The sequence below is a fragment of the Alternaria arborescens genome (assembly GCF_004154835.1).
Source record: "Alternaria arborescens strain FERA 675 chromosome Unknown contig_3, whole genome shotgun sequence".
In the NCBI taxonomy this organism is placed as follows: domain Eukaryota; kingdom Fungi; phylum Ascomycota; class Dothideomycetes; order Pleosporales; family Pleosporaceae; genus Alternaria; species Alternaria arborescens.
In genome coordinates this window covers 262,981-290,859 of record NW_021167858.1, presented here as the reverse complement: position 1 = coordinate 290,859, position 27,879 = coordinate 262,981, and the positions used below count along the sequence as shown (strand labels likewise).

At 51.0% G+C, this 27,879-nt stretch overlaps 8 protein-coding genes across 8 annotated transcripts; 3 read left to right on the top strand and 5 right to left on the bottom strand.

The window, feature by feature from the left end:
* Nucleotides 1–1,537: 1,537 nt before the first annotated feature.
* On the top strand, nucleotides 1,538–2,731 carry AA0111_g1545 (hypothetical protein; the record flags this gene model as incomplete). The annotated part of the gene is made up of 1 exon (XM_028647216.1): nucleotides 1,538–2,731. The coding sequence occupies one exon, from the start codon at nucleotides 1,538–1,540 to the stop codon at nucleotides 2,729–2,731; it is 1,194 nt and encodes a 397-aa protein (XP_028510910.1).
* Nucleotides 2,732–7,939: 5,208 nt separating this feature from the next.
* AA0111_g1544 (hypothetical protein) lies at nucleotides 7,940–8,332 on the bottom strand (the record flags this gene model as incomplete). The annotated part of the gene is made up of 1 exon (XM_028647215.1): nucleotides 7,940–8,332. One exon carries the CDS (start codon nucleotides 8,330–8,332, stop codon nucleotides 7,940–7,942), a length of 393 nt encoding a protein of 130 aa, XP_028510909.1.
* A 1,102-nt stretch (nucleotides 8,333–9,434) lies between these two features.
* On the bottom strand, nucleotides 9,435–12,762 carry AA0111_g1543 (Mannan endo-1,6-alpha-mannosidase; the record flags this gene model as incomplete). The annotated part of the gene is made up of 6 exons (XM_028647214.1): nucleotides 9,435–10,395; nucleotides 10,450–10,803; nucleotides 11,230–11,792; nucleotides 11,845–11,966; nucleotides 12,031–12,630; nucleotides 12,675–12,762. The coding sequence occupies 6 exons, from the start codon at nucleotides 12,760–12,762 to the stop codon at nucleotides 9,435–9,437; spliced, it is 2,688 nt and encodes an 895-aa protein (XP_028510908.1).
* Nucleotides 12,763–14,285: 1,523 nt separating this feature from the next.
* On the bottom strand, nucleotides 14,286–15,362 carry AA0111_g1542 (hypothetical protein; the record flags this gene model as incomplete). Its single annotated transcript, XM_028647213.1, has 1 exon — nucleotides 14,286–15,362. One exon carries the CDS (start codon nucleotides 15,360–15,362, stop codon nucleotides 14,286–14,288), a length of 1,077 nt encoding a protein of 358 aa, XP_028510907.1.
* A 1,097-nt stretch (nucleotides 15,363–16,459) lies between these two features.
* On the bottom strand, nucleotides 16,460–17,430 carry AA0111_g1541 (hypothetical protein; the record flags this gene model as incomplete). Its single annotated transcript, XM_028647212.1, has 2 exons — nucleotides 16,460–16,945; nucleotides 17,104–17,430. 2 exons carry the CDS (start codon nucleotides 17,428–17,430, stop codon nucleotides 16,460–16,462), a joined length of 813 nt encoding a protein of 270 aa, XP_028510906.1.
* Nucleotides 17,431–17,884: 454 nt separating this feature from the next.
* AA0111_g1540 (hypothetical protein) lies at nucleotides 17,885–20,644 on the top strand (the record flags this gene model as incomplete). Its single annotated transcript, XM_028647211.1, has 6 exons — nucleotides 17,885–17,913; nucleotides 17,966–18,049; nucleotides 18,098–18,224; nucleotides 18,275–18,443; nucleotides 18,492–19,094; nucleotides 19,140–20,644. 6 exons carry the CDS (start codon nucleotides 17,885–17,887, stop codon nucleotides 20,642–20,644), a joined length of 2,517 nt encoding a protein of 838 aa, XP_028510905.1.
* Nucleotides 20,645–21,514: 870 nt separating this feature from the next.
* Nucleotides 21,515–22,700, top strand: AA0111_g1539 (Adenosine kinase; the record flags this gene model as incomplete). Its single annotated transcript, XM_028647209.1, has 3 exons — nucleotides 21,515–21,576; nucleotides 21,662–22,160; nucleotides 22,215–22,700. The coding sequence occupies 3 exons, from the start codon at nucleotides 21,515–21,517 to the stop codon at nucleotides 22,698–22,700; spliced, it is 1,047 nt and encodes a 348-aa protein (XP_028510457.1).
* Nucleotides 22,701–23,782: 1,082 nt separating this feature from the next.
* AA0111_g1538 (hypothetical protein) lies at nucleotides 23,783–24,681 on the bottom strand (the record flags this gene model as incomplete). The annotated part of the gene is made up of 3 exons (XM_028647208.1): nucleotides 23,783–23,801; nucleotides 23,855–24,596; nucleotides 24,645–24,681. The coding sequence occupies 3 exons, from the start codon at nucleotides 24,679–24,681 to the stop codon at nucleotides 23,783–23,785; spliced, it is 798 nt and encodes a 265-aa protein (XP_028510458.1).
* Between the last annotated feature and the right edge of the window lie 3,198 nt (nucleotides 24,682–27,879).

The following is a 27,879-nucleotide window of genomic DNA, read 5'->3' as shown; positions in this document are numbered from 1 at the left end:
AGGAGAGACGGAAGAGAGGCCACGATGAAGTTGCTGGCTTTTGTCATTGTGCCGCTGACATTGTCGTCGTCCCGGCTGCATCCAGTGGTGGTCACGCAGAGCAAACGCGACGATGCCCTGCAGTGTGGCTGCCCAGACGCCTGCAGATCCACCATGGGCGATCCGTTACCATGGCAGACAGGGTATCGCTAGCCCCGCCCTGGCCATATCGGAAATCGGAGACTTCGCATGGTCGCTGTCATTCAGAGCTCATGGAGTCGTCTTACTCGTCAGCCCTCGCTCGCCCGACCTGCAGCCACACCCACTTCTCAGGTACCCACCATTGTTTTCTCCTCTAGCTTCAACACCCCGGTCCAAGCATTTACAGTCTGTTCGCCGGCGTGGCTTGTGAACTACTTCCTTTTTGCTTCCCACACTGCCCGATGCTCTCCCAATGTAGCGTTTCTGCATCACTTCCCGCCCACCTCTCCTCCTGCCCTCATCCAGCCTGGCTGCCATCGCATCGCCGACCACACCACCCCCACATGCACCCTGGTGAGCATCTTCGGCAGAAGTGAACTGACGTCGAGCTCACACGGGCGCCATTGCTCCTCTCCTCTCGACTCTTATAATAGAGCCTTTCTGTCTTCTCTACCCGTGGGCAAGTGCATGCGATTACAAATTTACCATCCGTCGCACTTTCTGTCTGGTCTCGGACCGAACGCTTCATTCGTCTCTGCATGTACTCCCGCTCGCCCAGTGCGCTCCAAGACACTGTATCGTGAAGAACGCCAGCGTACGTTTAGGCCGTTGAGCTACCGCAACGCAGACGTTAGATTGTTTGAGACCATCTCCTAGCCCGGCCTCTACTCCGTCCGACTCGTTGGAACACTGATCTGTTTGCAAGGACTACCCTTCAAACATCTCACGCATAAGCGTCGCCTCACCACCAGCCCATCGCTCACAGGGTTCTCCACGCCTGCAGTTACCGGACAATTTCGCTGTCATCTAGTGGCTACGTGTTTAGCTGATCCACACTACGCACACATTTTCTCCAACATTGCCGCATCGGGAGGACCAATCCCGGACCTCAGAGCATTGCATTGCAGTCATCTTCCTGCAGCTAAAGCGAGGATATCCTGGTGGCCGGCCGAGGCTCTTGCGCGAGCTTCTTTTCCTGCATCATTGGGCTCCATTGGCCGCTCGTCGACGCGTCAGGGCTGTGTTTATATCCAAACCATCTGGACCTTGGAGCATCTCTTCTTCCAATTTCGGACGTCATACATCTACCACCATTGGCCCACATCAACCATCAACTCTTTCTGGTCCTTCCACGCATCCCGCCAAAAGACGCATCTCTTACGCACCTCTCCATCAGTCCGCGCATACCTCGACGACACTTGCGCCCTCGCTTCTCTACCTCTTGCGCCGGCCCTCCATCACCTACATCCCGCAAGCCTGCAAGCTGGCCAATTACGCGACGCCGCCAGTCTCGCCCTTGGGGTACCGGGCACTCGAACCGCCCTTCAGTCTGCAGTATAAAGGCGGGCTGGTTGGGATGGACAATGACCGCCGGCCACGGCATACTCCCTCAGGTTACGCGAGCCAGCAAGGCACGCTCCTTCCACCACAGGCGTCGTATCCAGTGGTAAGCGCACCCGATCGCTTCAGGCAGCCGCCCTTGACAGCTCCTGCCCCACCTACCTCCGTCCCCTCTTCCGGAAGTCGCGCCAGCTCTCAGGGTTACGGTTACGCTTACGGTGAAGGTGCACAGTTTGGCTCATCGATTCAAGCATCCCCCGTAGCCTATGCCACCCAGGACTATGCTGCCGAACAGCAACAACAGGCTCAGCGTGCACCCCAGCAGTACTCGCCCTACGGCCAGAACATAATGTACAGCGTGCCCGGCGCCCAGGCTTCGGCGCAAGCCTCGTCGCAGTATGAGCCTGTGGAACAATACCAGCAGAATAGGGACTCGGCTATACAGGTCCTGAGCACCGGCTTTGGCGTGGCACAACCGCAGTACTATGAGAGTGGGCCCACGAGCGCACCTACCTCTGCCATCGCGGCGCAAAACGTTCCTTCTCAGTATCCTTCGTTAGGTTATTCAGCACCGCAAGCCCAGGTCGGCCGAGAAGCACTTGCGCCCGCCTACTCTGCCGCTGGCATGACGGACCCCCATCAGGCGCCCTCTCAAGGGGCCTACTCCCAGGGCAACTACAGCGAGCCCCAGCCAAACAGTGGCAATGAGTACGACGACTTCTACAGAAACTACCAGAACGAGCTCAAGAAGACATTTGAGCATGTACGTGACGGCCGCCTTAGCGAAGCCGGAACACTGCTCTTTAGAATGTCCGACTGGCTATTGCACTGGGCTGAGACGCTGGGTAAGTTCTCTGGTGCCCACAGTATCGAGCGAGCAGCTGAGTTGACCGCAGCAGGCCTAGTACGCGACGACGAAACCTACTACCAGCAGCGTCTGCAGTTGTGGGAAGAATTCAACACCTGCTGGCTCACTACACTGCAAAAGCAGAAGACCATGACGCAGGAAATGACCACAACGGGCCAGCGACCACAACCGCCAAAATCGTTGATCGACTATGAGTTTCTTGAGAAGATGGGCACCCAACTCGTCAAGAATTGCGACGCCATGGAGAAGCACGGTCTTGTCGACTACCAAATGGGTGTATGGGAAGAGGAAATCGTAGCGAGTCAGTACCACATCGTGTCTGCTCTCCAAGCACCCTGCTAACGTTGCGCAGTGTTGACTTCCTGCATGGACCTCCTCGAAGAAGTCGGCGCTGGTCCCTCAGTACAACGACCTACGTCTACCGCGCGCCGGCGGTGATCTTAGCAATCTCAAGTTACGGTGATCTGATTGATGGCGTATCGCAGTGCCGCTCCCGAGCGCCATCGAGGCGGTGCATTGACACTCATCTCGAGAGGCTTGCTACACGTCGTCCCCGCACACGCTTGCATCCGCACCGTGCGCTCACTGGAGCGTAGTCATCACGACAAGAATTGCTTCTTTTTGTACATATATCGTTCATGGGGCGTATTCTTACATTGGTTTCTTTTGGCAGTCATGGAGAGGGTCAAGGTATCAGCCGCTTGCTGTGGAAGTCAATCTGCATCGGTTTTCCTTTATGTCAAACACTTGCATCCACGGTTCTCTCTGTTCAGCATTTCTGTCACGTCATTACGTTTCTTTTGTAGCCTTTTGGTTTTGCTCGGTTTTTCTCTCATATCCGCATTTGGAAAAAGGTGGGGAGATCTTATGGAATGAACGCAATGGCACGCATGGTTCATGTTCACGACATGGATAGATGCATCTACGAGCATTTGGACATGCTTGCTTTCGCTGTTGGGTTTTGGTGCAGGAAAAGATGATCCGGCGCGGGCGCTTGGGGTATTTCTTGGGGTATATGATGACGCACGGGTTAATGAGGTGGAACACAATCGATAGAGCCGAGACGAATGCATGTGGATACACCGGATCACCCTTGCGCCCTCGCAGCTTCCGGTGAAAACGCAACGCAGGAACTAGAAACCTCGATCAAACCAAGTATCTCTTCTCGGTATTGGGCGGCAACGATATAGTTCTGTGAGCCTGAGAAGGTAGGGCGCGAACGCCAGCTGTCATGCGTGGTCGGGTTCCTGGGTCTGCTGCATCGACGTGGTTGGGCAGCAACTGTAGTATAGGATTGAATTTGTACTAGAATTACATGCTTCATTGCAAACATCCTTGTACCCGAGGTAAACTGAAGTGATGTTCTGAAGGATCAGGCGTTGTTGAGTCACTCTTCCAAGGTTCAGTGGTGCCTCCCTTGTCATGCTTGTCAACAGGGATATTCGTTCCTTCTCGCCTCACGATACCGATCTCGACTCCACCCGCAGACGCCATCGCAGCCTCGTACATTGACAGATGCGAGAATCCGCCGCGGCTGATTACCATTCGACGCCTTGGACCGAGAGAGTGATGGCGATCATGTGCGGCGACTTGGCGACGCCATGTTCGCGTCTCATGCATGGCTCCAGGCTTTCGCGGCTGTCAAAAGCAAGATCTGACCTGGAGCTACGGGAACAGAAAACCGGATCGACAGGCGCCACAATCATCGCTAACAAGCGAGTCTAGCTGATCATATCTTATCACAAGGACATTAAGACCTTGCTGCGCATCATGGCGCCCGGCTATTGAACATTGACGACGATCATATAATATCGGAATATAGTTGCCATATCTCCAATACTTGCTGCTAGACCCTACTTGGGCAATGGCGCTTACAGTTTCATAAATCATCTTCAAACAGGTCCGTTCGCATTGAAATCAAGCAATGTAGAGCACGCAGTAGCTACCATCGTGTCTAGCGCTGCCTCAGCACTGCTCCACCTACTTCGATACTCTGTCCCAGCGATGTCGATATGCCCTAGCATTATGCGTGCGCTGTTTCCGGGGTACGCACCTGCTTTCGCGATAAGCTGAAGTCATCACTCTCGCATTCTTTAGCCACCGGAACGCCTCGATCCAGCAACCAGATCACCACCAATGATTGCGCAGCCGAGGACCCTAAAGGCGGGAGACGACCGGCTCGTCTCCCTGGTTCTGGGAGCACATCAGCTCCTCCATCGTACATGAACGCCGAAGTAGCAGCGAGGGTGGCTACATTGGACGCCTTCGATTCTGCAGCCACCTCTGACATCTCGCGATGCGGCTTTTTGCACAAGCCTGCACAGCTGCCCGTAACAATGAAACGGCACTTTTTCCACATGCGCGACAGGGACGGAACGCGTCCTGCCGAGCGTATGAGGCTGCATACCACACGTAATGCAAGGGCACAATTATTCAGGCTGCACATCCTTTTTTGTCGAGTCAAACTTGTACCAGACCGACTCGTAATCTCAACGTGACAGCATTACGAAACTTGAGAAATGCAAGCCTTTACAGCTTCTCGAACATCTGGCTACACAAGGGATTGTGGGACCTTGCACTATTGTGGCGTGTCAACACAATCCACCCATTTAGAAAATGCCACCTCACATTTACCCAGCACACTGGTAGCCATTCAGCATTCTTGTTCTGCTGCGCATGATTACTACGAAACGACTATTGCTTCGATTCAACGATACTGTTCTACTTTGGCTTGCCCGTCCGACCTTCCCAACATCTGGCAAGCGACTACGACGTGCTGATAGCGGATTGTTGAGGAACAATAATGCCATGCTTATGCTCCCTACATGTTGCACAGAAAATAGTGCGAATATGACATCCACGGCCAGCTACAAAGTGGCATGCGTCTCTGGCGATTCATGTTCGTAAGCTATCAGCTATAACATGTGGGCGTATCAGCCACCAGGCACATAGCCTAGCTGTTGTAGTCCCCAGTGCTGCAGGGCAGAGTAGACGTGCGTCGGGAAATTACTTGTTGTACCCACGTCGCCACATTGCGACATTTGCAAAGGGGGCTTTTTTTTTGTTGGCAACGAGATGCTTCCGGCAGTTACACGCTTCGTGTTCGCACAGCGCGTCAACCGCAGAGCTCAAAGGCATTGAGAAGGATGTGTTCCGCATTTTGTATGGCAACAAATAGCGTAGTGCCTTGTCAGGAGTGTAAGTTACTTCTAGTACTGGTTTCTATATGGCTTGAGCAACTCTTCGGAATGCTCTAGCAATGGATGGATGTGCTCCCGGAAACTTGGCCCCGTAACATTGTACGCCTGTCCAGTGTGTAAACTTTGAATCTCAAATTTTCGGATGCACATATTCACCAGCATCCTCCTACTTTGCTTTTATCAACACAATTACAACTGTTCATCTCTCTAAATTATGCATAGGGTCGTTCAATAATTATAACAAAATCAGATCATTTGTTGTTTGTCAAAGACTGCTTTGACAACCAGGGATATGTAGTGTCGTAGTATGGTTGCAGGAAACCCAGCCCGGCTTCTCTTCAGGATCACGCCTATGACTACTTCTAAATCCTGTCATCCTCAAAATACCAATAAAGTAAATCATGCTTCATGTGGTAGCCAATCAGATGGGAATAGAAACATAAACAGAAACGTACCATAGCTAGTGTTTTCGCTATGTTGTTCATTAGGCGTCATTGACATTGAGATGCTATTAGCGTGAAGTCATACATGAACGCCTCAACGACAGGAGTGAGAGACAACACTTTTTCACTCGAATACTCACCAGAAGAGAGCCTTAGCTTAGCATGTGTATCCACTCTCTACTTTCAACTCAAGGAAGTATCATACGCTACGACAATGTCGCGTCTTCGTCTTGTCTAAAACCGAATATACCATTTATCATGTGTAAATTCCCATTGCGCTGTTAATCTAAAGTCAGTATTGCTAGACCAGAATCAATGTGTCATCAATTATGAGCTCATCAAGTGCGAACGTGACAGAAGACATTCTTATTCTGCTTTCTCGTTTCGAAAGCTTCCAAGTCGGCCATGTGACTTCGTCCTTCTTTAGACCAAAACATACCACAGTTAACAACATTTTAGTCTTCTCTTCTTGTCCTAAATGATGCCATTTTGGTAATTTGTGGGCACGTTGTAGTATACGATCATATCCACAGCAGGGTTCAGGAAGACACCTTTTTTACTTTGTTTTTCTAGAAGATGTCAACAAGAGTAAATACGTCTGCCTGGGTTTGAAAGAAAAGCAGCACGCAGTTATATTTCCTAGCCCTTTGTTCCCTTCATCTAAGAAAAAGGAAAATGAGCTCTGTATGCGCTGTCGCTCTCCATTTCTGGAAGATGAGTGGAAGCTGAGCATGCATGTGGGCTCTTCTTCCAACGAAATATACCCTTTATCGATTCCGCGGAGTTTATGCCTTTCTTTCTATGTATTCTCTATTTGATTTTACGTGTCGACGAATCAATTAATAGCTGTTCTTATCGACTCCATGCTCCTCACACTTTTACAATCACTGCCACACCCGCCTTATGCGACAAAAAGGTGGAGAAGGATGCTGTATGTGCTGTGTACACGAAGAATGAAAACAAGGTAGAGTAGTTCGTGTGCCGGCATAATTGCGAAGTTGTTGGCATCTGTTTATGGTTGAGGTCTTGCTGCTTCTTTCTAGTGATGGTGTAGAGTATCGAAATAGAGTATGCTAATCCATATGTCAGAAGCTGGAGAACAAGAAAATTAAGCCAATAAGGACAGCATAGTGCAGATTCATAGAGAACATGCGGGCGAAGACGAAAGAAGCCGTTGATATGACTATATTCTAAAAGTCTTCGATTTTCTTTGATTGTTTCGAGAACGTAGTCGTGGCAAAACAGTACTTCTGAATACATGGAAAGCAGCTTCCGTCTACTTATCAGTCGCAAAAGTCGGCAAAAAAGAGGAAGTAAACAAAACAAAAAGCATCCTCCTCCGGGAAGGCTCGAACTTCCAACCTCCTGATAGCCACTGGTGTAACAGTCAGACGCGCTAGCCAATTGCGCCACAGAGGATTTGTTCTGAGAATCTGCAAAGCATGACTTCATGTCATGGTGGTTCCAAACCATAGAGTCAGTTCCACACTCCAATGAAGACATCTAGTAATTGCTACATCCTTGCTGAGTTTTCGCATCAAACGCAATGACCCTGCTTCTCATAAATTGTATTTTGCAGATTTCTTTGTTCAGTGTTCCCATGACGATGTGCCTATCCACGCACAGTAAATGATTGCGGACGTACTCAGAACATGCGTTATTTAATTCGAGCGGTAGTCATGTCGTCTGGATTCCAAGTGAAACCGTCTTCTTCAGTATTCTTGGCTTCGGGTATGCGATGTTTGGCATGTGGCTGTCGCATACTTCCATCCATACTGGTGGTTTGGAAGTTTCACGTCTGGTCTGCGACGAACGATTTCAATATGCTTGTTCGCCAGTGACGAAAAGTTAGATGATCGTGGCGGATTTTGCTCGTCCGAGTAGTGCTTCGTCTTCCATTACACGCATCAACTCCCATCAACCTCAAAAGCCCTCACGAACCACGCATGCCGTCCACTCCCTGCAAGTCTCGCCGAGACTCGCGGCATGTCATTCTCTTCAACACTCCTCTCTTCCTCAGTCAACGGATCCGACCACTCAAGCCACGCTTTGTCCTTAAGACAAGCGCCCCACGCCAAAGTCTTACTTGGGAACATGCCAATGCAAAAAGCGCTTTGCGGTCCCTCATGAAGCGCCAGAAAAACCACCTCCTTGCTAACCTCGTTGCTAAGATCCTGCTGACTATCAAAGCGGGCCGTAGGTTGACTATCAGGATGCGGGATATCTAGCCTCATAACTCCGTTGTCAAACTTGTGGCTCTTATCCTCCGGTACAACGGCCGTAACACCTGTGCGCTGCATGGTGTGCGAAACAATCTTAATGCGGCCCGTTGGACTCAGGTACTCGCTTCCATCCAGCTGCCCTTCTCTTGAGAATGAATACGCGCCATGTCGGAACGCAGCGGCAGTCACAGTATCGATACTGGAATACACACCAAGGAACTGGCTTGGTTGTGTGTTATACGGATAAGGGACGTATTCCAATGCGAAGAAATTAAGCGGCGGCGTAATTGCACCCACAACGCTTGCTGGTCTGCGTTTCTGCAATCTGTTGCGAGGCCGTTCTTGTCGTTCATGTAGGGATTCTACTTTCGGTGGTTTGTGTAATTTGCCGTAGGTCTGGGGTTTGCGTTTAAGGGTACTAGTGGAGCTTATCATTGTTGGGTCGCTGTTTGACCGTCTATGGTTGCTGCGGCGCCTCTTCGTATCGACTCTTTCTTCGTATTTAACTTTGGCATAATTACATATTGTGCCTAACTCTCCGAGTTGGAAAGGGGCCATCGCGATGATTATTGTTGTTGAAGCCGTGCTAGCCGGTCTCCGGCAAAGCGAGTGACGCGAGGAGATCCGGCAGGGTAAAAGAAAGAATGTGAGAAAGGACGTTTGACGGGCAGCGATGGGCAATGGTAAAAGTACAGGTGTTGCGAGTTATTACCGTAGCATGCTGGTCTTGCTCCGCAATGGCACGTTTCACCTTACGACGACGGGGTTAGACGTGCAGCATTGTTGCAGGTAGGGATGTGTTATTGGTACAAGATGCGTCATACGGAGTGACGCAGCCAGACACAGCCACGTACGCTAACCCTATGCAGCTGTATCGATAAATCCTTCATCGGTCCCAAACTTGCCTGCCTGATCAACATCATGGTCAGAGTCTGGACTCCTGACGGACGACATGTGAACGTAAAGGCTAACAACTAGGTGCGATTTCTACTGCGTTGGAAGCTTAGTCGAGCTTCTACAACGGCGGCCATAACTGAGCAACACAATCGACAACAATTACAGGCTTATCGTCCATTCACTCACTTTTCGACATGATTTTCAAGCTGAAAATGTTGAACCATGTGCACATCATCATTCTAAACTTGTGATGGAAATTGTTGACCTCACCGCCTTAACCACTTCATCTCCAAGCAGCCTTGACCCACTCCTCGACATCCGCCCAAAGCGTCTCAGGCCTCTCCAACGCCGCGAAGTGCCCACCACTCTCGTGCGCCCTGAAAAAGGCAATCTTTGCCGTCTTCTCTGCCCAAGCCTTGGGGATAGGCGCCAGTTCAAAAGGGAACCAGCTGTACCCCGTCGGCTTGTCCACATGTTTTGTTTCCTTAGCCTCTCTGTATGTGTATATTGACGTAGGGTAGCAACCAGTAAGCCAGTAGAGGGTGATATCAGACAAAATGGTATTGAGTGAAGGTGTAGTGGAAGGATCAGACCACGCAAGGAACTTCTCGCCAATCCAGGCTAATTGTGCAATGGGCGAACTGGAAAGTACAAGACCGATGGTGGAGGGTTTGGTGCCATGTTCGATTGCATAGGCCCGGCCGACTTCCATAAACTCGGTCATCCTCTGGATACCTTTCTTCTCCGCTTCACTAATATTGTCTTCCGGCGAAGAATAAGATTGAATGTTCCTGCTGTGCATGAAGTTGAGATGCATGCCTTTGCATTCGACGTACGTGGCTGCTATCTCTCGCGAAATGAGACTGCCAATATCACCGCCCTGGACGAGGTATCCTGATGGCCCAAATCCAAGGGAAAGAAGAAGCTTGTGCATGATGCGGGAAGTGTCCGCAACTTTCCAATCGTTTTGTAAAGGAGGGTCAGATGACAAGCCAAAGCCAGGGAGAGACGGCGCAATGATGTGGTAAGGGAGAGTATCTGGCGTGTACTTCTTGCGTAAGAGATCCATAAGAGGCAGAAACTCCAGAAATGAACCTGGCCAGCCATGAAAGAACGCTATAGGGATAGCATCTGATTTTTTCGAGAACAATGCCACAAAATGGACGTCGTAGCTGCCGCTGTCATCGTCCTTGATCGTAGTCTTGAAGTTGGGGAAAGAGTTGATCCGGTCCTCTTCCTTGCGCCTATATCATCACATTACAACAACATCTTTCGGATCGTTGCGAGAGTATACATACCAATCGAACTTCTCAACCCATTCCTTCTTTGTATCAACGATCCACTGCCGGCTGACTCCAAACTTGCCATGGCTTCCCTCATCTTGCTTGTTCTCGTACGTGTCTTTTGCGACTGGACTCAGTTTGAGCAGAGTCTTGAATTCCTGCAGCTTCTGTTCTTCGACGTGCAAGTCGAAGGGTGTGGGTTGCTGTTGCGCACCTGCTGGCGTGGAGCTGAAGGATTTGGTTGACGTCATTTCTGTTATCTCTTCGGCACTGGCAAGAATCGTGATTGTAGGCTTCAGGGAGGTATCCGGTGATTTTATGTAGGCGACAGCTTTAACAGTAGACTTATATCTTGTCGTGAAGTTGAAGCTGCAATCGGTGAGCTTACAAATGCCTGCTGGGTTACGTACAGTACACTGCGCTAAGTCTAGGATAGGCAATCTCCATTTGACCTCTTGTGGGGTATGATCTGCACACTTATGTCATGACACGCCCTCTCATAGGCCGCAGCGTATACAGATGTCAACCGGAGCATTACAAATGCATGCATATCAGAACTTACACGCGTGTAGTGCTGCGAATCAAAGGAATTGCACCACACTTTGGCGTTGCAACACTAGTTGGAGAAACCTGCCTTGAATGCGTGACCCTCGTATTGCTAACGTACATCATATAATGTACAGCTGTACTGCTACAACTCGATGATAGAGCTCTCCGTATGATTCTTGCATCTGTCTCGCAAATTCAGGCAATACGATGAACTGAAAACTTGTTTTGGATTGGAAACGAACCTACTCGCTCATAATAAGCCAACCACCTCCACCCAAAAACACAGCAAATACTACTATAGTAAGAATTGCCGCACCAGCCTTATCCCCCGTCGTGATGGCGTCATGCTCAATCCGCACGTTTCCCCCGTCACTACCCGCGGTAGGGTCATTCTCACTGATTCCACCAGTATCGAGTCCCACGGGCCCAGAGACTTGATCAACAAGTAAGTTCTGCATGACTTCCAATGCAGACATTTGCTCTCCAACGCCCACTTCTCCATCATTCACACCGCCTCGCCACCACCTGAGGCCGCATCCACCTTTTCCGGCACTGCATTGTTGAGCGGCGGCTGCGGCGGAGGTGCGGAGTTTTGGCATGATCCTGTCGCGGGTCCAGGGAGCGCTCAGCATCGTGTAGCCCATCCATCGGCTGAGGTAGGCCTTGAATGAGCGTTGGTCGTGGTCGCATAGTCCGTTGCGCTCGCAAGCCATCTCGATCATGACACCTGGGGCGCCTTCGGCGTTGAAGAAGATGTCTGTTCCATTAATGATGCCACCCAGGCGCTCTCGCCACCTGCCCGCTGCTTCCTATGTCACGTTAGATATGCTTGTTTACTTGCGGATGTCGAATGAGCCTTACCGCATCACCGTTCGTTTCTGACATGTTCCACAACGCTGCAACGCCAGACATGTGGATTCCAGCGTTGTAGGTCCATTGGATATGGTTCTTTTCTGTGCAGTTCTGCCTCTCGCTGGTTCCGTCTGTAACAAGGGGATGTCAAGTCAGTATGTGCATCACCTGAGGTTTTTAGGCTGGCGTTCTTACCGAAGAAGTGGTAGTCCGGGCTAATGAGACCGACAGAGTATTGCCAGTCCCATGCTCGCTCCGCCCACTCGACATATGTCGCGTTGCCTGTGTACTTTGCTAATCTTGCTGCAATGTTAAAAAACGCTCCATTTGAGATAGTGTTTTTGTAGTCGAATCCATTGTTGAATCGGAAAATTTGCCAGTTGAGTCCACCACCACAGGTCTGGGTATTCCAACGCGGTGCCTGCGTGTTGAATACTGCGATGGCGAGTGACAACCACGACATCTCTCCCTCGACGTCCGGAAGCTTAGTCTCCGCTGCGGACATGGCAGTCATCCCCCAGAAAGCTTGATCGTCATTTCCCAGTGTACTGGTTTGGTTGTCCGGCATGAAGGCTTTCGGGTTTCCAATCTGATGCACCATTGCTTGCCGTGTAATAGCATTATATGTGTCATCGCCGGTATAGTACCAGTAGTCGATGAAGGAATTAAACATGGCTCCGCATAGCCACCAGTAGTAGGGATCTGGCAAGTTTCCGGGTACATCGCCCGGCCGGTCACCAGTGTACCATTCTCTTAGACCTGCCGCCACAACTTTGGTAGCTTCTCTAATAGAGGCTGGCTACGTTAGTGGAGTTTGAAAACAGTCGCAGTGTGCCCACCTGGATCGTCAACATTGAGCTCCAGCGCGGATGTGGCAATCGGCGACAGCAGGCCAACCGCCGCAAAAACAAGGTTCGAAGGTCTCATTGCGGGATCTCCGGGGTATCACTAGAAAGTAAGGTGTTCGGAACTCGGCATGCGTATGAAAACGAAGGTGCCTGGGGCACTACACAGCGAGCGATGTAGTGGAGCCTGAGGTTGGTAGGATGATAGTGAAGGAGAGTGAGAAGGCCAGGACAGCAGCATTCTGGGGCTGCGAGTCGTGATGTTATGAAACCCCTTCCGCCTTCAGCCAAGTAACGGCGCTGAGCCGCAGCAGTAGCTGGGCGACAGTGCAATGCTTGGAAGTTATCCTTCCGCGTTGGTACGAGGCTAGGGTTGGATCGTTTAAATGACTACGAAACCCAGAAAGGCTTGGCGATCTATTCGGGCCCTGGATACCATCTCCTATCATAATTGCGCGCGGTTTCCGTTTGACATTGTACAAAGGGGGTGGTGTGCGTAATGCAAGTCGCCAAGTTTGGAGATGACATTGGCGTTGCTTGGAAATCTCTTGGGCGCCGAGGAGCTTAGGTACTCATAACGCCGACACGTCGTTCCGCCACGTCCGGGCGACTGCACTGCGATCAAGGAAATCACGTTTGTTCCTGCATCGTGGATGATGCGGGGAAGATCGAATGCGCTTCGCTACACGTCATTGGGATCGCGCGGGCCGGATGATCGGGTGCGACGCATGCTAGGATTGTGGTGCAGCCGGGTATCCGAGACAGTCGCGCCAGCAGAGAAGATGAGAAGTGATTCTTTCGGATGCAGCAAGTTTGCGACGTTAGCAGTTGATGGCCAGAGCAATGCACGTGCACGATCTAGAGTGCCCACCTGGATAGGCGGCATTGTGAGTGCGGAGGAGGGTTCCTGGAATTGTCAAATCTCATATTGTCTAACATACCTAGGTATGCTTTGGGGAGTCAGGACGTTGGTGTTTCACAGTTCTATTACTTTTCCTGCATCGCCAAACCCTACTTATTGTGTGCACCTGTGTGTACGTGCTAACGAACTATCGTCAGCAAAATTCCAAAAATAGCCAAAATCAAACCACAAAGACAGAAACTCTGCCTTTTTTGTGCGTAACAACAACCACGTGTAACAGAACCGTCGATGGAATCGACGTGCTGCATCTTGCTGTGGACGTAGAAATTTCAACTGCCTGATTATCTCCGAAGTCCTCATAGTCACGCACTGCACATTTGGCTCAGGAAAGCGATCTGATTCCTGCCTTGGCTTTTCGGGATAGGCTGACAAAGCGTGTTGTGGTCTTTTGGTAGCTCTGCGTCTGAGCCAACCCCATTCTCGGTGTTGGCCTAGGGTAGGGAAGTCTTGGTCATCACATGTACGTCACCGTTTTGACTACACTGCCTTAAATGGTAAAGAAGACTGGGGTGCATATAGGTACATACATTAGTGAGATTGGGTTATTGAGGCTAGAAGGGTAGTTAGGTATAGTAGGGAATAGCGCGCTCACCTTCAACCATGCTTTGTCTGGTCGATACAAAACAGCAGGCATACACTCGAAAACCGATTGAGTACTTTACCCTCCAACATCTCGCTAGTCTTCAATGACCTGCGTCGACCTTCATCTGCTCGACTAACCAACTCCTGAAAGCTTTCGCCTTGCTAATTGTTCTTATAGCCGCCGTCGTGTCCATGTGGCTAGCAATTGAGAAGGCTTCAACGACATGCACCGCCGCTGCCTCATCATCTTCATCGAAAGGTATCAAATCTAGAAACTGCCTCAGAGTGATGGACCCCAGCTTGACTCGCAACTGTACGATATAATCGACGCTAGTAACGTCCATGACGGTCAGTGATGTTCGTGTGATAAGCTCCCATCCATTGTTCTTAGTAGAGCATTGTCGAGCGTAAAGCTGCTCGACTGAAGCTAGCTGTACGAATGCTCGAGCGACCGCGCCTTTGGTAGTGGTGTGTGTTTTTGAGATTTCTAGAATTTCTATGAAGTCGTCTAGCGAGGCGATTCCTATAAAGGTATGTCGGTGCTTGTACTCCAGATCCCGTTCTTCTGCGGGCCATGTATCCGATTTGGTAGCAGGATACGTGGCCTCGTCGCCAACCAACGGCTGGGTCAAGTCCTCAGTATCATGCTGTCGAGATTGCTGGGTTCCGCTGCGCTGACCAGCATGCGAGTTCACTGGGAGATTCAGAGAAATTCTTTGACGGCGTCTGCCCCTGTGAACATTGGCTGTGGGCTCTTTAAAGGGATTTGCCCTGAACAAAAACAGGCCATCATTCGTCTTTGCTCTCGACCGCAAGGAAGTTGGAAGTGTTTCGGCAACGTCAACGGCCGAACTAGACGAGATGTGCCGGCAGTGTCGGACATACTTCCTCGACATTGGAGTCGGTTCGTAATCTTTGACTTGATTGGCGCACTTGGCTGACAATCTCTTCCCTAGGATGTCGTTGTGATCTGTGCAATCCGGAAAGTCTTCACCGCAGCCTGACGGGCTGACTGGACATAGGGGCGCATCTTCAAAGAGGGTCGCATCCGAGGTTGGCGATGCTGTATCACTTGATACCTCAGAGCGCGTTGACCGAACACTGATTTTGGATGTACAGTCATCTCCAGAGGGAGGGAAGCGAAGAGTGGTCAAGATCGGGTATTCTTGTTTGGCCATGTCTTGCGACGCTTGTGTTGCAGTACTGCATTCATTCGAAATTGGTTCTCCGAGATAGATATCCTGATCATCTACGTCCGCGACTGTTGGCGCGGTCGGGGCGTTTCTATCCGTCTTGGGTTGTAAAGCCAGCAAAACAGCGCTGCTGGTACGTTGGCGCTTCGTGGTTGGCACCCAAACGCTAGATTTGCGTGAATGCACTATCGTGGCTCTATGTTAGCTTTCGTCCCAAGAATTTTGCCAAATTTGTACGTGATTATAACCTACTTGTTGCTTCACTGGTCCTGTCCAAAGCGACAATCCTCATCACACCTGTCTCTGTGCAACAGTGCTCTCTCACTGTCGGTGACCTGAGTGGCTGTGAACTCTCCATCAACCTTTGCTCCTTTCTTGATCCGTCATGCGACACGTCCTCAAACGTGACACTCAAAAGCTTGACGTGGTGGTTGGGGCGACCGCGATTGGTCGCATCACAGCAAGGCTGTTTCCTTCGGCGTAAATATTCGTTTGCGACCGCTCAGCGAGCAAAGTTTGATGGCTTCATAGCAGCTATGAGTCTGTATGGTGTTCGTACGCTTATAGCGACTGCGCGCAGGGGGCCGTCGGGCGATTGTTGTGGCGGAGTGAGGAGCATGCGTATCGAGAACACATGGCAACAAATAAATCCGCATTCCACTCCCACCAGCCGGAGTAGCTCCAGACGATCGAAAGGATATAGGACAGTTCGAAGCGCGTAGTACAGCCAGACAATACGTATCATCGCCTCGTTGGTGAGCGCACTCCCCAGGAAGGAGCCAGGGCCAGGTTTCTCATCAGTTATCAACTTGAACATATATCGACTGTTATACACACCTTGCCACCGTAGTAAATAACGATACTGGGTTGTCAAGAGAGGTGAGTGGTGTTGGCTGGGACGGCGCCAAGTCGAATATTATTGTGACATCTTGCGACCCTAACCATGTGACGGCTGACATATAAAGAAGGAACAGTACAGGGCAGGATAACTCAACGACAACAGAGACGAACATCATGAGAGTGTTAACGCAAAGCCATCGGTGGTTGTCTAACTCATGTTCTTTGCTTGGAGACCAGGCATTTCAAGCGCCTATTCCCCTGCCCCGTCCACGCGCTACCCGAACACTGTGAGGGATGAATTTGAGTGAAGACATGCTGGAAGTTAGACTGTCCATGGGGTCGGCTGACTGGACAGCAGTAGCCGGCTTCGTGGCAGTAACTGTTGCTGCCTCTTCGCGTCCGAGCCCGCGACCACCAAATCCTCCACGCCCATGAAGCTTGGTGGGATACCGACGAGTATCGCCCTCTTCCTGGTCCGTATCCACGGTATCGCCTACTATGCTTGCATTCGACTCACCTCTCCGCCGTCCAGTAGCGTTGCTCGCTGAGCTCATGGTAGAGCTTCTGCGTCGATGAGAGGGTATTAACATGCTACTTCTGCGGTCTATACCATCCTTCACAACAATGAAGTCGAACTCGCGGGGAAATTGGTGTTTGTCTATACAGTGCAGGCGGCGCTTTTGTGGCGTGCTGCACATGCGATCGCACTCCGGTAGAAGACAGGCATACTGTAGGTTATCAGCTACAACATTCAAACGACAGTACTATAACCCCGCATACCTCATCGATCTCGCTCCAATGGACAGGTGAAGGCGTCGGGAGGAAGATGCCCCTCGATAAGGGAAAGGAGCGAACACGTGACAAGCTATGTGCGGAAATGACCTACCGTTTTCTCTCCTTGATCTCGTTTAGCAGCATTGATGGGATCGTGGTACTCTGCGATGTGCAGATGGAGATAATGCTGATCTGGAAAGTTCTTGTGGCATTCGCTGCATCGGTTCATGTGGACCTGTTGATAGTGCACATCGTGATCCTCAATAGACGCGAAAGCCAGCGGCTCGTGTGGAGGCAGTGAGCACTTCATGATGGTTGGTTCGTCAGAGATGGCAGATTCGGTATCTAAGTGGACAATCTTGATGTCGACAGACGTCTCACGCGAGTAGGGTGTGCTGTCTGATGACGAGGAATCGCGGTGTGAGCGCTTGATCCCCATTATATGTTGATTGGGGTTGATTATGAGTGTGACAAGGCGTAGATGAGAGGGGCAGTACCTTTTACCGGCGAGAGTGCTGTCTCGCAGGGCTGTTTCACCTTGGTGTTGGCCGTGTGGTGGAGGAGGGAGATTTGGTACTCAGATAGGTTGAGCCGTGGTACCTTAGCTCCGAGACTGCTGCCCGCTAGTTCGCGACTCATCAACCAACCTTACTTTCTCTCACCTCACACGACGGCCATCACCTCCCACTCTGACGCCATACATCCGCGTCTTGGGCGCTGTTTGCCTCCGAGACCCTTCCGATCGCTGATTGTCCTACACGCAGGGCATACAACTTCACCATAAATGGAGCACGCCAGCCACAACGTCCGCCGCCTGCTCCGTGCCTTCGTCTGACCTGCCCGCCGACCGTGGGGTCACATAGGAACGTCGCCGGCTCCTGCACACCGAAGGCATGGCCGCGAACACTGAACAACTTGACAGGTGTGTCCTGGCGTCATCACGACCATGCCCGCCGAGTGCTAATAGAGTGTAGGCGGGCCAAGGCGATTGAGAGGGAGCTTTGTAAGCGCGCCGATGGCGGTTCTTCGTGCGCCGAGTTAGCTGCGGTACTGCAAGAGTAGGGCACCATTGCCGCTTCCAGCAGGCGACCACTAACGCTCGACAGGTACCGCGCCGCCTGCGAGGCCCTCATATTCTCCAACTTCGAGTACGCATCCGCCCGCGAACTCCAGACGACGCTGTGGAATGCGCACCTGAAGGTCAACACCAAATTCAGGCAGGAACATAAACTCGTGCGTCATCGGGACAACAAGGGCAAGAGACAACGCTAATATCTGGCCAGCTCAAGCGCTCCAAGGACCATGTTGTCGAGATCCGAAAGTTCCAGAAGACGTATCTCCAGTTCATCAAAGCCAGCCAGCGCTTCTACCGCCAGTACATACTGAACCTTGACACTCAATTCGACGGCATTCCAGAACTGCGCAAAATCGCCCAAAAATGGAAGGATGATAGTAAGCACGTCCGGCTCGCTCCACGCGATGCTACTGACAGTAGAGCAGCCTCCAAGTCATCACCGCGTCAGCGCATACCCGCGAAACTCAAGACACCGGTCCTCATCTCTTGCCACCAAACGCTCATCCAACTCGGCGATCTCTCCCGCTACCGCGAAACCGAACTCGTTGAGAAGAACAAGGAGCGCAACTGGGGCCCGGCTAAAGGCTACTACGATCTCGCCGCAGAGATATATCCAGATTCTGGGCATGCACCAAACCAACTCGCAGTAATCGCGCGCGAGGACGGCGACCACTTCCGCTGTGTATATCACCTCTATCGCTCGCTAGCAAGCAAGGAACCGTACCCGTCGGCCAAGGCAAATCTGGCAACTGAGTTCAAGCGCGTCATTACCGCATGGGATAATGGGCAGCTCATCAACAATCACAAATCAGCCGACGGTAATACCGGTCGGGCTTTAATTGCTTGGTTCATCAGACTGCATAGCAAGCTCTACAAGGGCGAGGAGTTCGCTGCTCACGATGAGCTAGAGGGCGAAGTGCTCAGCCATTTGGCTATCGAGCTTAAAGAGCGCCCATTGGACTCCATTCTGACCAAGATCATCCTCATAAACATGTCCGCGGAATATTTTGCGACGGTGCAGTTGCAGAGTAAGCTCCTCAATCTTCACAAACTGACTATGCTAATTCCTATAGGCGAGAATCCACCCCCGAACATCATGCGCACATATTTCTATTACCTTCGTCTGAATGTCAAGACATTCTTTATCCTTTTGCAGGTTCTACAACCTGAACTGGATCGCCTGTCCGAAGGCAATGACGTGAAGCATCAGAACGGCGATCGCGCCGCCCACTTGTCCGACAAGATCACAGCTGTAGCACGCCGCATCCTCCCAGGTCTTCGCCTGTACAGCACCTGGTTTACGCGCTACTGGAAGGTACTCAACGCCAATATCGCGGATACATTGAACACAGTAGATGTCCAGGAGCTCTGGAAAGCCTATGCTGCGACGCTTTCGCTTTTGGCCTCGAGCTTCCCTGTCGATCAGCTTCCGCAAGAGAACTACATGCTCGAGGAAGACACGGACACGATTGGCTTCGAGCCGTTGATCCACCCAGACACTATGAAGCTCTGGTATGACGGAGATGTCATGAAGCAGAAATGGACTGAGTTAGAGCGCAATCACCCGAACGTCGAGATGCTCATGCGAGTCAAGGATCTGCTCATCGACGGTTTGCTCCTCACACAGAATGATGATGCTCCGCTGGACTTGGACTTGGCAGGCTCACGATTCATCTACCGAGAAGCAGGTCTACCATCGGAGCTTTTGGCGAGTCCCACGAACCGACCTGACGGATCTCCCGTTCTGCCGGTCCAAACAACCGATCTGCCTTTATTTGAGCATACGCATGCGCCTATTCCAGATGACCAGAAGTCACACTCTGTTGCGGCAGCTTCGGAGTCTGCATCCACTACGCTTGCTAAGGATAACGCGATGCGCAACATGGTGGACGATCTGGTAGGTGACGAGACTGGACTGGACCCTTTAGTTGAAGAAGACGAAAATATTCCGCCTACACCACCAGAGCAGACATTCGATGACACGGCCGTTGTCAACGATAACACATTTGTGCCTGCGGCATTGTCGATCAACGACTTGGTCAACTCGGTTAGGAACTACAAGCCCTTGTCTCCCGCTCCCATGCCCACGATGCTCTCCACGCCAATGGGAAGGTCCGGTTCTACTTCTTCTATCCGCCAGCCACCGAACTTGCCCTCTGTGCCTGATGGTCAGTGGAACTCGAATTCTATTTGGAATCGTACGCCTGGTCCAGCATCTCCCTCCATGCTGAACACCAACGGTCTGGGTAATGATCTCCGAAGATCTCCCATGAATAGTATGAAACCCAGGTTGTCTGGCCATGTGCGAGGTGACTCGGCGAATTCGCTCCTGAGCGTCGAGACTGGCACTCCTATCGCTACTCGGGCTCCTAGCGGCATTGGTAGTGGTGCTGCTTGGGGAACTCAGGTCGGCAGTCCCTCAAACTGGGGGTCGGCATATGGCAGTGATTTCAACAACCACCACCAATACGCATACGCAAATAGTGCAAGCATGGCGAGTCCGCTCCTGTTCAGCTCGTACCGTGATGGTGCTGAGAGCTCTTGGGGGCGCACCCCTCCAAACGGCCAAGGCGGTTGATCTGACCCCAATGCAGCCGTAGCAGGCTGCTCAATGCTGTCTTCTCATCAGTGGTTATTGTCATCAGACATGCCGTTCGCCAGACTACCCGTTCTGTGTACTACAAGACTGTCATGCCCGAGCTGAGGAGCTCGTTGGAAGGCTTCCGAGAATGCTCTCCGACTGAATGAGCGCACGTATCCTTCTGAATGCTGGATGTGTGTTCCTACAATGCTTTCGCTTGCGAGTCAGAACTTGTTCTTGACGTCGGTCGAAGATCAAGGGGAACTTACTTAGAAGGTGAATTTTTTGCTTTACAGACTGAAATTATTGCACTATTGCTTGGGTTTGTCCTGATTGCCTGCTCGTCAGGCTATTGTTGGGCTTGATGCATGGCTTATCTTCCTCAAACACCAAGACTCTGAGTCGTTGGATGGAAGATGGGTTAAGTTTCAATGCTCAACCTCTAGCTTAGGAAATTTTGTTTTACTTTATCATTATGACATGGAGTTATGCGAACACTCTTGATTCTTGACATCCTTGTACTGCTGTTCTCGACAGGCTAATTATATTTCGACTGAGGTAGCGGTGGCCTGACATGTCGTGAGCCTCGTTCGAGAGCAAGATCTTGTCTAAAATATACACAACACTCGAAGAATTCCTCCTTCTCCTGCATTACATATCTGATCTTCCAAGATGCCGTCCTCTCTCGCATGCTCGGCGAGATTGTTCACTCGGCTACACCTTCCTTGTTTGAGTCGGCGCATGCCTATCGGCGTAATTTTTAGCGTGGAGCTTGCTGCCCCTCGCTGTCCGAAACCCTGCCCCACATTCAGCACTTTCTCTCCATTACGACACCAACAGAACCTCTTTTCATCCACTACAACCAAAATGCCTGGAAACTACGAACTATTGTGCCTCGAGAACCCGCTTCTGGACATCCAGGGTGTTGGGTAAGTCTGCTTTTCCTCTGATTAGGGCCACAATGCTTCGAAACAACTGCCGAGCAGCACAGCGACCTTTGCTAACAGCTAGTAGCGACCAGGCTCTCCTCGACAAGTATGGCCTGAAGGCCAACGATGCTATCCTCGCCGACCCAGAGAAGCACATGGGCCTGTATGAGGACTTGCTCCAAAACTACAAGGCTGTCCTCATCGCTGGTGGTGCGGCACAAAACACCGCCCGTGGTGCAGCTTACATCCTCGAGCCCAAATCGGTCGTCTACATCGGATGCATTGGCAAGGACAAGTACGGCGAGACTCTCGAGAAGATCTCTGCCGATGCTGGTGTCAAGACCGAGTACCTCTACGACGAGAAGACTCCTACTGGTCGCTGCGGTGTTGTCATCACTGGCCACAACCGCTCCATGTGCACCGACCTCGCTGCTGCGAACAACTACAAGATCGACCATTTGAAGCAGGACCACATCTGGAAGCAGGTCGAGAATGCCAAGGTCTTCTACGTCGGCGGCTTCCACTTGACCGTCAGCGTGCCGGCTATCAAGGCACTGGCTGAGGAGGCTGCTGCCAAGGACAAGGTATGACAAGTCCTGACGTGCTGAGGGAAGATCAACGTACTGACTGAATTCTAGCAATTCATCCTTAACCTTTCTGCGCCCTTTATCTCACAGTTCTTCAAGGACCCTCTTGATGAGGTCCTACCATACGTTGACATCGTCATCGGCAACGAGACTGAAGCCGCCGCCTTCGCCGAGGCGCATGGCTGGGAGACCAAGGACGTGAAGGAGATTGCAAAGAAGATTGCCAGCACACCCAAGAAGAACACCAAGCGATCCAGGACTGTCATCATCACTCAGGGCACTGACCCTACCGTCGCCGTAACCGCAAAGGAGGGCGGAGACGCCGATGTCAAGGAGGTTGCTGTACACGCCATCAAGGAGGAGCAGATCAACGACACCAACGGTGCCGGTGACGCCTTCGCTGGAGGTTTCGTTGCTGGTATCGTCCAGGGCAAGCCGCTCGAGAAGGCCATCGACATGGGCCAATGGCTCGCCAAGCTCAGCATCCAGGAGCTCGGCCCTTCATACCCGCAGCCCAAGCAAACTTACAGCAGCTAAGCGTCCTCACATCGAATGAGCGCTGAAGCTCGTGTATTTCAACAATCTACGAGGGCATGCCTCCGCGAGAAGGTTCGTGCTTACCATGCCTAGCAGCTGTCATCGATGTGCTCAGCTAGGTATAGGTATCGTCGAGGCATCGTGATGGTGTTTCTGGCGTAAGACAAAAGAAGGATCTGGCCTTTCAACAGCCGGAGATAGATACCCTCAGCTTTGATGCTGCTAAAACAAATGAACAAATGAACGAATAAGATAACCAAAGGGTCCATGCTATGCTTTTACAAGTGGCAGTATTGCGCCCGATTTAGTACGCGTGTACCTTCTTCTTAATGCGAGAGCAGAAGTATTTTCGCCATATACATAAAAGCCACTACTGACAGATCAAGTGTGTTACTACTATATATACTCGCAGTATCCAGTATAGGGTTTGACCGCGAAAACTATATTGAGCCTACATTATCTCCTTGAAACGAAACTTACAAAGATTAAGTGTTGTAGTCTTGCCAGTTTCTATCCACATCTGTATAACTCCTAGTATATTCTTTTATAGAAGGAAGGAGCACTCTTAAAAAGGATATTTATCTTTTCTCTTTGATACAGTGGTGTGGATTGCGAGCTGTATCTGGGTTTTTATGACAGAAAAACATCACTTGGAGGACTCCCGCGATGGATTTGCAATCCGTATATGGGCATTGTGGTTCTTCACTCTACCAATTGGTTATTTAATTCGCCGAGTATGGTTAAAAAAAAAACGGAATGGCGAAGATTATCATGCTTGCTAATACGTTTCTTGTCGACCGATTAGGTTCCTTGTTCCGAACGAAGCGGTTGCATTAGCCACGGCCAAATGCAGCAAGTAAGAAGACAAAGACTTGTCTGACCCACGAGATTGCGAGGATAAGTAGAAAAAGTTCTGTATAGGGTTTTGTTACGAAGGAGACAAGCATAAAGACAAGGCGTTATCAGGCACGCCAGGTAATAAAAACTGTGTGGGAAGCGCGCTATGTTTTTAAAAACAACCGTTTTAAACATTGTACTAGGTTCAATGTGCACTGCTTTCCTCTGAGAAATCATTGATACGTTCAAGCATAAGTTCGTTGCCTGTCATACGGTTAGCAACGGAACACACATAGGTAGAACAGCGACCGACATACGCATAATATTCCTTTCCATCATCATAAGGGCGTGGCGATCCGTCATCGACTTCCTTGTTCAATGCTGCTTTTCGCGGGATATTCCTCTTTCTCTCCCCATAGATCGAAGCGGAAACCCAAAGCAGCCACATGATACCAGCGATGACTCCATACGCGATAGTCTGACCCCGGCTTGGAGCAAATCCAGTGAATGCGGGTGCGTCCGATGCAAGAAGCAGACCGAGGCCACCATTAACCATGCCCATCGTGATCAGGATACGTCCCAGCCAGAGATGACCGTACGACCAGATAGTTCGGCGATTATGTTTCTTGAACTTGAGGTGATGTACGAAACCAAGGATAGGTTGGAAAAAGAGCAGAACGAAGACAATGATACCAATGATCGGGTGGTAATTGTCGAGCATGTTGACTGGTATGTTGTTGATCATCCAAACGCCGATACCGAATGCTGCGATGTATACGACATACGCAAAGAGTTGAAACAAGCCGTGGACAAGCCAAACGCCGCGGAATGATCCTAGTCGAATGAGGATCGATCCAACTGGGAAGAACAAGACAAATGCTAGGGCTGCCAGAACACCATGGGCTACGATGATCTTGTGTCGTGATTCCAATGAAAAACCGCCGTGGCCGCCGCCAAATGATGAGCCGAAATCGTTATCATCGTTGTCACTACCTCCTCCAGATCCATCAGGACCATATCGGCCACCAGGTCCGTATTGCGCAGAAGCTGCGGTCGCTACTAGCATTCAATTAGTTGGATCCTTAGATCCACAACTTAGTTCCATACCTAGGCTGAGCAGCATCGCTCGTGTGGTGAAAGTCATGATGAGAGTGTAGAGTGTCCCGAAAGCGACATTGACTCCACGTGGTGGTTTTACAGCTTGATAGAAGAAACATTGGCTACTTAATCTATTCTTACCTGCGACCCGTGGACCGCTGATCTTACAATATCACCCAGAACACAAGCCGAAAAGCCCCAAATCGATGAAGCGTGTCTGAAAATGACACAAATGACGTTGTTTAGACCATAGAACGGTCGAGCTTACGTGTTTCCGCAGCTTTTTCGAGTGTTTCGAGTGGTGGACATGGTCGACCTAGTCTGACTTGGGGTCGGGGTATACATTGGAGAGCCGAAAGTGAGATGTCGGCGAAACACAATGTGGAAGCTCCGACTCTCATAATGTGACGAGTGCCTCAGGCAAGAGAACTCGTTGACGTCGATATAAGATTAGTGAGGTTGTCCTGGAGGCCTAGGGTTCAGCCATGCTGAACACGTGATTGCGCGACCAAGTGTCTGTAGCCTTGCGCGGGCGCACGCGTCTGACTCGAGCAACTTGGCTCGCGTTAGCATGATCCTTCGTTCGCGAGTGTAGGCAGCGACTAGGCGACAGTTCTGCGAGGCTCTTCTTCCAGGGGGTTGCGAACATGGTCGTTGGTTGGGAGGCTAGACTAATGGTTAGTGAGGCAGATGACATGGGTCATGAAGCCTGTGCGGATGTCTCTCATCAAAAACTTCCTTCCATGTTAGCACCCTTAGTATAACGTCCAGGTTCACGTTCACCGTCTACTTGACATGGCGGTCGGCAACGTGATGTGGCATCCCCACGCAGCGCATCCCGTCGCCCTCGACCCCATGGCGGTCAGAGCGCAGTCGAGGTTTTTCATCCGCCTTCCGCGATCCTAGGTCGTCGCATGGCCAGGCACATGGCCGCCGTCTAGAAGGTACAAATCCGGCATGCGCTTGTTCGCAGTCACCCGTCACCGATATTCGCAGTGACCATGGCATAGCCCCAGCATTGAAGAGTCCCGTGGTCGTAAAGAAAGGGCAGAGTAGCGCTTCGCCACGGCTGTGCTCATCACGCGCGCGCCCTTTGTCCGTGTGAATGTCGTCAGAGTTGTGAGTCGAAGAAGCAAAAGAAGGTGAAACAAGGAAATTACGATGAGTGTTGGGCAAAGAGAGGTGAAGACTCTGCGGATTCATGAGTTGTGCATGCCCAGCACGAGGATGACTCCTGCAGGTCCCGAAGTTCGGCTTGGACCGCGATGCCTTCTGACCAATCATACACGTGCACGGTTGCGACAGTGGGTCCGGATTTGCTGTCATCTAGGCTATGATCTAGCATCTTCCTTCTCCCCGTCACACCATCGCGCGGCTCTGAGTCACTATGCAGCCTACTGACATCCTTGACTTAGCTTGTACCTGCATACGTGATGCAATGTCGTCCTGTGTATATAAGACTGGGTAAGTATCTTGCTCGTAAGCTTGACTCTCCTGAGACTATCAGCCGCCTTTGCGGCTTTTCGCCCCACCTCTCGCCATCTCCCCTCAAACATATCATTACTTATTTATATATCAACGAATACTTGGAATAGACGACATGGGCAAGCGTCACAACAGAAAACGAACAAGAAGCCGTCCTCGGAACCGCAACAACAATAATGACAATTCACCACCGCAAATCATCAATCACACTCGAAGTGAATCCGTCAGCACTACCTCTTCAACTCTCTCTGCAACAAGCTCCTGCTTCCATCCTCGAAGCCACCATAATGCGAACGCCACTGCGAACCACTGGCAGCAAACTTATACCGCATGGCAAACCCGGCTTCGCCTTCAGGAGGAACAGGAGCAAGAGTTGGAAACTCAACGACTCCGCATCTTTGGCGGACTACCGGAGGATGAAAGGACTTTGATGGAGCCGATGCTGAAGGTGGTCACGGATCTTTTCGACGGCTTCTACGACTATGAAGATCCGTGATGACTGACGCATTGGCTGTTTGCCTATCTCCACTTTTGCGCATGGTATCCATTTCAACGGACTACGCATGTATTGACGACGACGAACGACACGAATTAACGACCAAATTAACGATGACTCTGGTAGCCGGCCGGAGGCGTGGGATAATACCTGGGCACGGACTCGTAGCAGATCAAACAGTACCTGCGTCGGCCCAACTGGGTCGGCCCGCAAGCGCTGTATGGTTGGTTCAATATTGCTCAGCCCTAGGACTCCGGCTTCACGCATAGGCGGCGGAAATGAAGAAACAGGTGGAAGAGATAGCTAGATGCACGCCTTGCACTTGTACTCGCTTGAGTCTCAGACTCGCGGGTACATGTAACAGGTTTGAGCGTCGTTGTCTCCGGAAATGGCGGGAAGAAACAAGGGACGCGCCTGCGTATCGGTGGAGGAGTTGTATTGTTTGGGATCATATGTGCACATTTGCAGTTTTCTGCAGGACAACCGGACGTCCGAATAGTTTATCCATTATTTCTTTAATAAATCTAACTTTACCTTAAACTACTGCCCATCTCTACTCGTGAATCTCACTCTCTGCTGTCAAGATCCATCTAGAGAGTACTCTAACCATGATAGTTTCTTTGTACCGCCCGAAGTACCACGGACATGGGTGCCAACTTTCAGTATAGCAGTGTTGACTTGAGGTGCATCAGGGATGAGTGATGCATACGAGGTTTATGTGGAACGTGCCAAAGATCTGTTCACTCGAGGAAGTTGGAATCTTCTCATCGCTGCGAGCCCTTGGCCTTTGTTCATATGTGCGCAAGCGAAGTGATTAGATCAATCCATGGATCCACAGACGCAACGCAGTCTGCATGGCGACGCTACACGAAGGAGCAGAATGAAGTGAGACAAAGGCACCTAGGTATACCATTAAACGGCATGGAACAGCTCCCAATAATTCCCCCCACCGTGACAGTTAGCCTGAAATCTACATAGCCTCCGCACTTTCCACGTTTGCATCATCTGGAGCAACACGACTAGAAGCTGGAAATAGGGCGATGAAGCGTTGTGAGCATCATCCAAGAAAGTCGGTCGATACGTACAGCCGTGCATCGCCGCGACTTAAGGTAATTCGGATTTTGAGAATGTACAACGATGACGCTCAGAAACCCGAGTTTACCAAGTTGGTCGCTGCCAGGGAGCATTAACACCCCCTTCACCACGAGGGTTTCTTCCACTATCAAGGCTACCTACGAGCCATCACAGTCCCGCTATCCTCAT